The 13,142-nt window shown below is 31.4% G+C and overlaps 1 protein-coding gene across 5 annotated transcripts; it reads left to right on the forward strand.

Moving 5' to 3' along the window:
- Window positions 1-290: 290 nt before the first annotated feature.
- LOC110649870 (uncharacterized protein YNL011C) lies at window positions 291-8,455 on the forward strand. Of its 5 annotated transcripts, XR_009141415.1 has the most exons (14): window positions 291-534; window positions 754-870; window positions 1,387-1,519; window positions 1,982-2,078; window positions 2,526-2,584; window positions 3,883-4,039; window positions 4,353-4,424; window positions 4,886-4,969; window positions 5,476-5,577; window positions 5,920-5,967; window positions 6,162-6,287; window positions 7,327-7,419; window positions 8,014-8,294; window positions 8,407-8,455. XR_009141415.1 is itself a non-coding variant. In XM_058130203.1 (13 exons), the coding sequence occupies exons 1-13, from the start codon at window positions 336-338 to the stop codon at window positions 8,101-8,103; spliced, it is 1,377 nt and encodes a 458-aa protein (XP_057986186.1). In that variant the 5' UTR covers window positions 291-335; the 3' UTR covers window positions 8,104-8,455. The 5 variants fall into 5 exon arrangements, 4 of the variants coding, with proteins under 4 accessions (XP_057986186.1, XP_057986188.1, XP_057986187.1 ...); XM_058130203.1 differs by having other exon boundaries at window positions 8,014-8,455; XM_058130204.1 differs by lacking the exon at window positions 2,526-2,584 and adding an exon at window positions 2,482-2,525 and having other exon boundaries at window positions 292-534; window positions 8,014-8,455.
- The last annotated feature ends 4,687 nt before the right edge of the window (window positions 8,456-13,142 follow it).

A 13,142-nucleotide genomic window follows, 5' to 3' on the forward strand; every position in this document is an offset into this window, starting at 1 on the left:
ATGTTATACAATGTATAATGTAGTGTTTTCAATTAATTCGATTATAATTTATAACCAATGGAATATTTTTTTTTATTTTAGTTATTTTTTTAAATTTCAGACAGTTGAATTTGGTTAATATTTTAATATTAATTAAAAATTTAATTAATTAAAATTTTAATTCAATTTAATTAACTAAATGCACATCCTATAGTTAAATGCACATCCTATCAACACATGCAATTTTTTTTGGTTAAAAAATATTTTAAAAATTTGAAAAGAAAACAAAATATGTATGTATCAATTTTATTAAAATTTTTAGTTTGCAGGGGCACCGTTCTCAGAGTCGCGGGAATATGGCGGACGCATGGTTGGTACCCCTGATAATCATGGCAAATCCTCTCCTCCTCCACACTCCCAATTTCACCTTCTTATTCTCTTTCAATTCAAAACGCAAATCCAAACCTCTCTCCATGGCTGCCTCCCTTCAATGCTCTTCTTCCACCCCCATCTCAAGCCCTATGCCCAACCAGCCTTCTCTTCTCGTCTTCTCAGGTCTGTCCTCTCTCTCCTCTTCCCTTTCCCTCGCTCCCCCCCTTTTTTTGGCTCTAGATCTTGATTATGTAGCTTACTTTCTGAAAATGTATTCTCGTAGTAGTCCTAAGTAATTGGAAGTTAATGGGTAATTAAATTGCTTTTTCTTTCTTTTGATGCGACTAATTTCTTAAATTAATGCACTAATTCTCAGGAATTAGCTTGATGCTGCTACTGCAGGTGGTACTGCATTTAATGGAGTTGTGGAAGAGCTTAAGAATTTAACTACTCGTATTGCTCATGTTCTGCCTGTTTCTGACGATGGAGGCAGTACCGCTGAGATTGTCCGTGTGCTTGGTATATTTCATTAACTTAAAGGTTCTTCTTTTTTGGGCCTTGATCAGTAATGGGAACACATTACTGGATGCCAAAGAAGGTGATGAAAGAAAATTAATTAGTTTAATTACATCTGGGACTTATGATGTGCCTAAAAGGGGTCGAGAATTTTCATCCATTTTAGAACCATGTTTAACTATTCATAATTTGTTTAGTCTTTGTTGTTTATTTGCTACCAAAACGATCTATCATCTCAGTGCCCTTGAAAGAACATCAACTTAACTAACTATTGAAGTCGGCTTTCTAGCTACCTGGGAGGAGGTTAAACATGAGAAGCTAAATTAAATGAGCTACACACTGCTGTGCCTAGTGATAAAATGCACCTTTTGAGATGCTTTAAAATGCTAATCTTAACTGTGTATACCTGGACTTTTTTGGTGCCTAGAAATGTTGCAGTTTCCTTTTACTGTTTCTTCCCATTTTTGAGGAATTGTCTTGTTTAATTGGATGGGAGTTAACGGGTTAAATAAATTTTAGGTGGTCCTGCTGTTGGAGACATTCGGTCAAGATGTTTAAGATTGTCTGATCAAAGTACTGCTGAGGCTCTTGCCGTCCGAAGATTGCTTGGTCATCGTTTACCTCTTGAAGCACCTCAAGCCAAGTCAGAATGGTAGTGTATCCAACTAAGCTGCAGTGATTTATTTATTTATTTTTTACTTAATTTATATGTGATAGCATTTCTGTAATTAGTAACTGTGTTCTTGCAATTCTTATTTTTAAATATAGTACCAAGGGCATTTTGATCATTTTTCCTTGATAGCTACATTCATCTAGGTTATCAACTTTAGATGCTGTTTTATTTATGGATATCACCATCTCTCTTATTATCTTTGTCTCCTTGTGTGCTTGTGCATGCATATGCGTATGTGCAAAACTTGACATAAGGAATCATGAAATTTTGAATCCATTTTCTTTTTTATTAAATATTTCATATTTTGTAATGGTTTTCTTGTCATTGAATATTTATTTGGATTTTTCTTTTCTTTTGTTGGGGGGAGGTTCTGTCATTACTTGCTAGGCGTAACTATGGTGGGGTGTTCGATTATGGTATGCTGAATTGAGAATTTGACAGGTATGATATTGTAGAAGGAGAACACCCTTTATGGACAGGTGTATCAAGACCATACAGAGAAACAATTCGAGCTTTTCTTGTTTATTTCCAAAATGAGGTAGCCTAACATTGAAACAACACCAGGTTGTCAACCTTTAGTTATTGATAATTGATCATCTTTTTTTTTTTTTTAATACAAATACTGTTTGTTTCCCTTTTAGCTTTGTTTTTGAAGAGCTATGAGCTCATACTTTCATATTATTGAACTTTAGCTAATTATAAAAGGTCTTTTCTTGAATTATTATCATATGATTGACCAATTTTTTATTTTTGTTTTTGTCCATTATATTTCATTATTTCTTGTAATATACAATTAAGAATTTATTCTGGGAACTGGTATTTGAAAAGTCAAATAGTTTTAATATGCTGAGTATTACTACCATTGTTTACTTGTGGAATTTTCTTCCAAATTCTATCAGTTAGAGCTCACTGATGTACAACATTCACTTTTATGAATACAGATTCTCCGTCGGCCTAATGAATCATTTTGCTTTACTAATGGCAGGTACATTTCCCATTTTACATATATCTTACTGGGTTTCTGCCTCATCTGAGAATAATAAAGTAGGCTTCTGGTTTGTTTTGTTATATGATTATTTTTTGCATACTTGGAATTTTAATGATCAATATCTTGAATATTAATGTTGGATTTGGCTTCCTATTCCAATTATAACTGATTAGGTTGATGCACTGTACACTTTTTGGGTTCTGACAATGATGCTTTACTTTTGGAATCTCTCTCCCTCTCTCTCTCTCTCTCTCTCTCTCTCTCTCTCTTGTATGTTTGCTTGTGTACACATTCTAGGTTGAAGCAATCCTCGGTGGCACTAGGTGGATGAATTTCAGATGAGTTGTTAGAATCCCATGCAACTTCATAGGCAGCTTAAACCTTGGTTTCTACCTGTAGACTAGATGTTCTGAAAATGTTCAGTTCACTGGGGAGACTTTACGTCCTTTTGATTGTGTGCATTACAATCCAATATTTTGGTTTCTTGGATGCAAGTATAAATCCTAGGCATTAATCATGGAATTTCATTCTGACCATGAGCAGTGGCATACCAAGGAGAGAAGGGAAGGGCTGCTGCCCCCCATACTTTGTATAAAAAATTATAATTACTTTATCTTTGCATATGTATTTATTGATCACTCAATCCATAATTTATACCCTTAAGATTCTACACTTTCTAAATTTTCTTGTTTATATAGTTGATTTTTTTACCATACTCTTTAATATTTTCTACCTTAGCCTCCAAAAGATTTTATGTCTGTATGTTTGGCAAATTTAAATTTCCTACCTAAATCTCATAAGACTGAAAATAAGGTAGAGGTGGACTGGCCATATTGATTTTGTAAACATAACTATCAAAATAAATATTTATCTAAAAGTTAAAAATATGAAATAATAAATTGCCAAAAATTATTTGAGGCTTTTAAATGAAAATGACACTTTTTATAACTTATAATTTAGTAAAAGTTCAACAAATACAGCATAATAAAATTTTTAACGAAATGTAGTCATTATTTTTTTGAGCACTCACACCCTCCTCCCCACCAATGTCTTAATCTTAGGTCCATCACTGATCATGAGGATGTCCTGCATATTGTTGTGGTGTTCTTTGCAAATGAAAATATGAGAACTGAATTTCCATTTTCTTTTGTTGTTGAGGCTTTTCCATTTTTTTTTTTAATCTTTTTTACAGTTTCCCAATTTGTCCTTACAGCTACATGCAAGAAGTAACTTAGAAAGGGCATCTATTGTGATAAGAAAGATATTGTTGCAGAATGAATTCCTGTTTTCTCTTTAATATGCAATCAATTTTTTGATGTTATCATAGCTTAACTGACATCCAACATTTTTGCAGCATTGGGAATTTTTTCTTTGCAGGAGCACGCATATTTTTTCAGTCATTAGATGCTGCAATATTTTTGTTTTCACGTGTTTCAGAAATTCCACCTGAAAGTTTGGTCCTCCCCGTGATCTCAACAAATGACAGGCTTACATTAGGATGTGAATTATGGGTATTACTGTGATTTAACACTTCAATGTTATTGTGCTTGACTTGTTCAGCATATATTGTGCCCACTGGAACCTTTGTTTTCCCCAAATTTGCGCTTATGCATGCTGCATAAACCTATTTGGTTAAATTGTAGTTCATTTATTTTTCCAACTTGTGGAAGATGTTTTGTGCAACTATATATAGTTCTTTAGTTGTATATTGTTCTTGGTTCCCCATCAGCTCTTGTGATTATGATATCATGTTTTGCAAGAACAAATGCCCGAAATCAAATTTCTGACCTTTTCATTTTAATTGGTTGTGCAATTTACATATAGGATGGGACTGTTATACGGGGTCAGAATGAAATTTCTCATCCAACCAATGGTACCATGCAACCTGTCAATAAGGTATCCCAGTGTCTGTAATTACTATAAGCACATATTTTATCAGCTTCCCTTTAGCATTGTCTATTTCTTATATTTCTTTAGAATTTTTAAATAAAGATTTTTCAAAATGTGGCTGCTAATTAGTAATGATGGTGGTGGCGGGAGTATTGAGGTGACAATGACAGTTCATGGTGGCATGGCTTCAGTTGTATGGTAGTGATGGCAGTGTTGTCATGGTGAAGTTCCAATAAATTTCATTTGATACATCACTCTTGAGACCATTTCTGAAATATTCATAATGACAATTAAGTTGGTGGATTGAAGAAAATCCGGTACATGAGATATTGATTTGAGTTTTTGCTCTTTGCTGATAAAATGCACTAAATTGACAATTTACTAATACCTTTATATTAGACAGTGTTTTTAACACTCTTTAACATATCACAGTCCTTAATCTTATGGGAAGAAAGTTTTATGGGTAGGGATGTTCTTCAATTCCAGTGCTTCCTTCGAGAATGAAGAGGGTGTTCTACATGTCAAGTGAGGGTGGAAATTCACTGCATGAGGTGAACAACACGTCTTCATGTCTTCTTTTGATCCCTCTTATCTGTTTTACTTCTTTTACATATCAAATGGGAATGCCAATTTTCTTCCTCCTTTTCACTTTGTTAAATCTTTGGCATGCCAAATGGGAACACTGATTTCTTACTCATATATATGGAATAGTTTGTTATATAGTGGGTTTGTTAAATCTTTTTCACATTATATGTGAGATTTGGTACTATTTTCTTCATGTGGAATCGTTTTTCATATGTGTTTTTATATATCTAGTGAAGTACTAGTTTGGTTGGATTTTGTACGCATTTTCTTGCTCCTTGTAAGTAAACACTACACTTTAAGCCCTTGATGGTCATTACTTAACTTATCCTAAAAATTAATCCTTGCTTTGAGTGCATTGGGAAGAAAATTTTTTTGTGTTTTGGGGTGGGGGGTGCAAAAAATTTATTTAGTTGTTCATTTATGTGCTTCCCTATTCAAAACTCATAATAACTTCATTTTTCTGCTTAATTAGGTCTTTCCTGCAGTTAACTCATCTGTGCTGGACCAATTGAGTAACGTGGATTGCATTGTTTATGCTATGGGGTCCCTCTTTACTTCCATTTGTCCATCACTGGTAATGTTCTTAACTATCCATCAATATAATGCTGCATCTACCTCCTCTCTTAATGCACCATGATGAGAACTGCCAACTTACAGATGTTGAAAATTTTTTTATTTTTTTAATTGTTGCAATTGTACAATTTTGCGATACAATATTTAAAAAAGTTTATGTTCTTAACTTTGATTCTTTCTCAATATGCTTTGTCCTAACAATTAACCGAGTCTTTATCTATCTATCTATCTATCTATCTATCTATCTATCTATCTATCTATCTATATATATATATATAAAATGTTGTTAGGAAATGAGAGATTTTGCATACAAATAGTATCATTAACTATGACTTCTATTTAGGTTTTACGTGGCGTTGGGGAAATTATCTCTTCAAGAACCTGCCCGAAGGTACCCTTAAGTCTTTCGACAAACTGTAATTGATGCAAGAGGATGGTTTCTTGCTAATTTATTTGCATGGAATATAGCAGAAGTTTCCGGATGGACCATGCAATACTGCTATTTAAATTTAATGTTTGGCATATAAGTGTAGAACTTAGCTTAGCTTATTTCTACTGCATTTATTTTGCTTGCTCCTATATTAGGTACTTTTGCTGAATGGTACGCATGATCGAGAGACGAGTGGCTTCTCTGCTTCTTGCTTTGTAACTGCAATTACAGATGCTCTAAATAGAAAATATGGAGACCCTCATAATTGTCTAGAAAACTCTGTAAGTTGACTGATAGAGTTACAGTTTTAACATACCTCATGCTCAATGGAGTTATGGGAATTGTGAGATAATATTTTCTTCTGCTGAATACAATTTTTTGGAGCATAATGGATCTTACAAATTTATGATTTTGTTTTAGGGTAACCGGTCACATTTATAAGTTTGGGGGTTAATTACTAAGTCACAAACTTTCTTCTGATTTGCAACAATAGGCCTATAACCATATTTTGGAAATAGTCAGTTATAGCTTCTACTTTAATCAGTTATTTCAATCTTGGTCAGCACACTTAAATATATTTAATTGCATATAAATTAATGTATAAATAGAAAATTAAGCACTCATACTAATAAATTTGGGGCCCTAGTATCAATAGATTTTATTAAGTGGATTTAGGTCTTAGCCAGCATCCAATAACAGGGTTAGCTATTTCACGAGTGTGGGCAATTATTGCAGATTGAACAAAAGTTTTCAAAGCTAAATATTTGTAAACATATGGGATTTGAAGAAATAGCAGCCTGCATGATGAAAGATGGCTGTTTCTATTTATTTTTGTTAAATGATATTCAACAAAAATAAAACTAAAACCTATGAGAAGAAAGAGAATAAAATGAAAATCAAGAACTCATGATGTATAGAAATAAACACTATGGGCAAGTTTCTTGGTAAATAATATGGGGAGAGGCAAAAATACCAAAAGAAAGAGCAAGTTCAATTGAGAATTTTTATCGATATGCATCATCTATTTGGGTTTTTACCAGATCCAAATGTTTGTATGTTCATTTTCTTCAGTAAATTTTTGATTCATGTTTTGATTGTAATTTGCTAATGTTCTTGCAACTTGCCTGTAAAAGACATGTTAAGACTTTCATTTTCGAAGGTTTTTGTTTTGTATAGAAACTCATTCTTTTCTAGTTTCTAAATTATCCTAATGACAAAAACTGTCAATATTTAATGTGTGGGAACATCTTTTATAACAAATTAAAAGCAATGATAATGGAAGGAAGCATGTTATTTATTGCAGTTGATGTTTTTGTGCAGCCAAGTCAGTATATCAATACACTTTTAGTGCCCAAAGAAGGTGAAATTCCCATAGATGTTCCATGCTTGACTTCCCAAGGAATCTTTGATGTGGTATGGTTGCTGATCACCATTTCTGTGAATTGTATTAAACAAATAACTTACAAGATGCTAATGCTAACATATTTATGTTGTATTGTTTCTTTGAAGTTTAAAAATTTGATTCAAGGGATTTTCATCCATTTGAATAATAACTTTGATTAGTGTTGTTATACTTATTTCTAGTGTAACACGCTTGAAGTATTATGCAGTATCTTATTTTACAGTGATCAAAACAATTTCTAATAGAAAAATTTTCCACAAAACTCCCTCTGGATATCCTCAGTAAAACACCTTCATCAACTTCACTTTTTCTAGGGTTGTTTCCATTCCATTCAAAGTACCTTGTTGTCATTTTATTTTATTTTTTGTGCCTTTATAATATCCTGATGAGTCTGTAGTCGAACATTGAGATTGTAGAGGCAGATAGGCTGTGATTTGCTTTGCATGGCTATAATTGAGTGCTCTGTTTCAGGATTCTGATATAGCCTTGATTATTGCTGTGGACAGGAAAACTTAGCAGAGTGCTTTGCTTTAAGTTCATTTACCTTGATGTTGAGTTTCTTTATTTGTGCATGAGGTTACCTTTTTTCTTTTCCTTTTTTGCAGATCTTTGTTGACTCTTTTCGTGATCCCAAAGTCGGTATAATATTTAACCCAAAGTCATTAATAAACGCAATTGCCAATGTGGTAGGCTGACACACGAACACAAATGCCATGCATAGCAGACTAAAATTTGACAGCAGAAATGGAATTTAGGAAGCGTAACCTTCGCGTGGCAATGAAATCAATTGAGTGAGATGTTTCTTTCGAGATACAAGTTCAAGCAAATCAGATATGAGATCTTGTCAGCAAATCATGAAGTCTTGTACTAGTTTATTCTCCTAATTGTATGCGTAATTTCTTGTTAATCGATATCAATGTTTGAAAGTGTCGAGCAATTCACAGGTAGATATTTTGCACTTGTGATTTCAATTCATATGGTCTTTGATTCCATTCCAGGACATATGAGGGATATTCTATAACATCAATGCAACTTTAATTCAAGCAAGGCTTTTGTCTACGCGTTGTGCAGGTATTATAATTATTGATATATTACTTAATTCGATGAAGATATGACTATATAGCTTTTTTAATATATTTTTAATTTATTTGAATTGTTGGTAAGAAGAATTATAAAAATATAAAGAAAATAAATATGAAGAATAATTATAAATTAAAAATGAATATAAATAATAATAAAAAATAAGATGTCAATAAAATGTAAATGAATAAATTATTATAATATGAACATTATCTTAATGATATTTGTGCAAATTGTTCTTTATCTTCTTCTAATGCCCCAATTACTAAAATATTATTTGGTAAGCTTAAAAGAAAATTTTGCTTGGACAGTGTATGTTCTATTTTGCATTTGGGGGTGGCTAGTTTGATTTTTGATATTTGATATTAGTTTATGTAGTTTATAATTATGACTTTTAGTTTTCTTGATATTAATTAAATTGTACCTATTATCATAATTTTTTTTTATTAGAAGGATTTAAGTACATGATTTTATAAATTTATTGTATAGTTCAATTTATAACTACAACCTTTAGTTTCCTAGAATTGATTAAATTGTAATTATTGTCATAAATTTTTTTTTTATTATAAAGGATTAAGTATATAATTTTAGAATTATAGTGGACAATGAAAATGTAGCTTGTGGGTTTGTGTTTTGAAAGTAATTAATTTGATATAGTATGTTGTTTAATTTTAGTTGATTATAGAGTGATAATATGGTAAAACCATCAAGTGACTCCAAAAGGCATAAGGTGGATTATATTGATGTTAAAAGTTGTGCACATTATATAAGAAGAAAAGTCAAAGTAAATGGGGCGATAGGTTCAAAGAGCAAAGGAAGGAGAGATTTTGTAGTTAAATCCTTGTTACTCCATTATTGTGCCAAATGACGTTAATATAGAAAGTCATATGGCATAAATTTATTTTATTATTTAATTTAATTTAATTTAATTAATGATTTTTAGACTATTTTTATATGAATTTGGGTTGATATTATAGTCACTTCTATTATCTTCGTAGATTATATAGATTCATCAGAGCACGTGGGTTCTCATTGAAGGGAGTTGGGGATCCGACGTATGTCTCACTGGCTATAGTCCCCATAGGCTTTGCCTTGATTCTCAAATCAAACGAGAAAAAGGTGCAAATATGATTGGCTACGGACTTGTATAAGTTGTGAACGTAATTGTCTTCCAACCCTAGACCTTGATTGATTGAGATTGCGTAACACCGGGGCAGGATTGCGTAACCCCGGGCAGGGACTAATAATTGTGATACTTTGAGCCTTTTTATGATTAAACTCTTTTTTTTTAATTAATAATTATATCTAAATATTTTAATTTTAAATTATATATTCTAAAAATAATTATAATCAAATTTCAAAATTAAATTTTAAATTTAAATTTTATTAATACAAAAATTTGCATTATGATATTAAAATTAAATTAAAAGGATCATAGTATAATGAATTTTTGAACTTAATATTTTCTGATGCATGAGATCTTTTGTAAGAGGCAAGTGCAGAGTATACACATGTCTTAGTAGAGGATTATCTAAACATGATATAAACTATAATTTTCAAGAGAATAGAAAGTTTTTAGAAAGCCATAGAGATATATGAAGAGCTGATAATTTATTGAGTTTTGTCTCAAATATTACAAATTAGCTCCTTATATAGAGGTGGAGCATAAATATGAAGGATACACATGATTCACAAAGGAATCATTTTTATAAAAGTAAAGTTGATAGCATATTAGTCTAGTACAGACACTACACATGATGAACATTGGAGCAGGGATACAAAGGATACACGTGATTTACAAAGAAATCACTTTTACAAAAGTAAAGTTGGCAATATATTAGTCTATTACATAAATAGTGACACTGTAAATAAAGACATAAAGAAGAGCATCGAATGCTCTAACTATCAGCTCTTTTCTTTTTTTTTTTTTTGGAATAGTATTTTACTTTTGTGAAAGGCTTATGATTGGGGCTCATATTGATGTCATATGGATCCTCAAACACAGGAACAATTTTTGGGTTTTCAAAGCTTTTCAGAGTATGTGGGTCTTGGGAATTTTGCCACGTAATAACATAATCAGGAACCAGTTCGGGCTTTGCTTTTGGGCCAATAGAAGTTGTGTTTGTTATTTGAGTGTTGGGCTTCTAAGTGTTAAGCTCACACAAATATGCAGAGACCTGTTTCCTGAATGATAAGTTAATGAGCTTGGATTTAACAATCTGTGAATAAGTCCTCCATTTATATACTGAATTCTGAGTCCATAGCATTCCTTCTTAATTTTTGAAGAAAGGCCAATGAAGAATGAACATGGAATAGACATTCATTACCTATTGGAGCATTCTCTGCTGGAGAGAGTGGTCATTCATGTTTTTTTTTTTTTGAGATCTTGACGCCATTGAGACAAGGTTTGGAACCATTCAAGGAAATTCCATATTAGAGTCCTTTGGTTGTTCTATCTTTTACAAAATTGTGCATTGCCACTATAGGAATTTTAATGGCAGTGATATATAGAGTGATCATGCACCAAAGAAACCATTTTTCTTCAGGGAGTCTGTCCTCCTTAGGATCCAGATAGAAAATTGTAAAGAAAGAAGTATCAAGCTGGAAATGGGTGAAATTGTTTCTTTTTTGCCAAAGAACATTGGAGAGGTTTTGGAAATGAAAGAGGTGATTTTTAGCATAAGCCTCAATTTGTGGTAAGGTCACGGAAGGAGTGCATCCTGGAGGAAAAGTCTCAAGTCCAGGAATAAAAAACTAAGAGGGTTGGGAACTTGATAGTTTGGAGGAGCTTGGCATGAGAATAAGTGAAATGGAGAGATTGTGAAAAATTAGGTGACAAGTTTGGAGTCTAGTGAGGGGATCAAGAATAAGGTTTTGGTCTCTTTTTATATGCTAGACAGTGTAGTTATACTTGTCGAACTAACTCTTCAATCTTAAAAGTTATGGTTTTGGTAGAGCCTTGTTTTTGAATTCAAGCACTGTAGGAAATGACGAATTGTCCATTATAATAAAAAAGCAGTGGCTAATAAGGTGGAATTCAAATTTTTTTATTCCATTTTTGAGGGCCAAAATCTCCTTGTAGATTGTGTGATAATGCTTTTCAGACTCTTTAAATTGTCCACTTGCATATCCATAGATGTGTTTCTTGCCATCTAGGTCTTCTATCGACACTGCACCCCAAAATTCATGCGCAAAATTTGAAAGATGATGGGGTTTTATGTTACATTTTTGAGTTGAGAGACTATAATGTTATAACTAGATAAGTTCAGGGATAATTGTCAAAATTTATCCATTTAATGCACCCCCAATGGTTATTTTCTTACTAAAACTATAAATAGAGACTATTTATGACTAGAGGTAAGTGACAACAACTATTTCTTTGAGAATTTATTGTGTTTAAAAGATTTTTTCTTCTCTCTCTAGAACTTGAGCTATCATAATTGATTGTTGAGAGCTTGATAGTTTGAACTGTAATTTCTTAGTTCTAAGAGTTTATTCAAGGTTGTTGTGAGTATTTATTATAACTTGAGTGTAATAAAGTATTAAATTACTCTTAAGTGTAAAGGAATTTATAAAAAAGTAAGAGTTTACTTTTGTGGTGATTGTAAGGGGTTTATTCTTTACCCAAAGAAGAATTTTAGTCGACGTAGGCTTGAGATAACCGAACCTCTATAAAATCTCTCGTGTTCTATCTTTTTTTTCCTTTTCCTTGTGCATTTCACTTAATATCTCCACCTACACTTCATTTTTTTTTAATTAGTACCTAATTTACCCCACACCCCTCCTTATGTTGCTACAAGGGACAACACATTATTCATGATAACAATGTTTTGGGATTTTTCTTTTTTTTTTTTTCCTATATTCTTTTTTTTTTAATAAAATATTTTAAATTGTTATTTTTACACACTACTCTATTTATCAATAGATCCAAAAAATACTTTTCCTGGTAATATAGTGTTTTGGGATTTTTTTCTCGTTTCTTTTTTTTTTCCTTTCATAATTTTTTAAATTATTTATTTTTTTACATTATCTATCAATAGATCCAATATGAGCTATTAAGTGATAATAAAATTTATCAGCTAATATGTGATATATATATATATATATATATATATTTATATTTTTATTTATATTTATATTTATCAATGAGTCAAAATACATAAAACCATTATAAAAGTTCAAACTCCAAACATTTTGATTTTAGGATTAGCAATGTTTATTATTTTTTTCTTTACTCTTTTTAATTATTTACCCTTTATATAAGAGTGCCAATCCATCAATCAGCTAATCTGATTTAAAATATTAAGTCATAATAAGATTTATGAATTAGTAAGTGATATATTAGTTTTTTTTTTAAATGTTCTTTATTAAGTCAAAAGTGAACTTTCAACACTTATATATTGAAACTCAATCTCATTTCATTGTTGATGTGAATAATGGTTTTCCTTTTTTCATTTTTTCAAATCTTTTATAATTATTTATTCTTTTTACACAATGTACTAAAGTGATACTGACATTTATTATTCACGGTAATGGTTTTTTTTTTTAATTTTAAATTTATTTATTTTTTACTCTTTTTGCACAAAAATGCAAAACCATTCAATACTCCATCCCCTCCATAACTCCATAATGCACCCAAATACCCTTTTCCTTT

Source organism: Hevea brasiliensis, chromosome 11 (assembly GCF_030052815.1).
Source record: "Hevea brasiliensis isolate MT/VB/25A 57/8 chromosome 11, ASM3005281v1, whole genome shotgun sequence".
Lineage (NCBI taxonomy): Eukaryota > Viridiplantae > Streptophyta > Magnoliopsida > Malpighiales > Euphorbiaceae > Hevea > Hevea brasiliensis.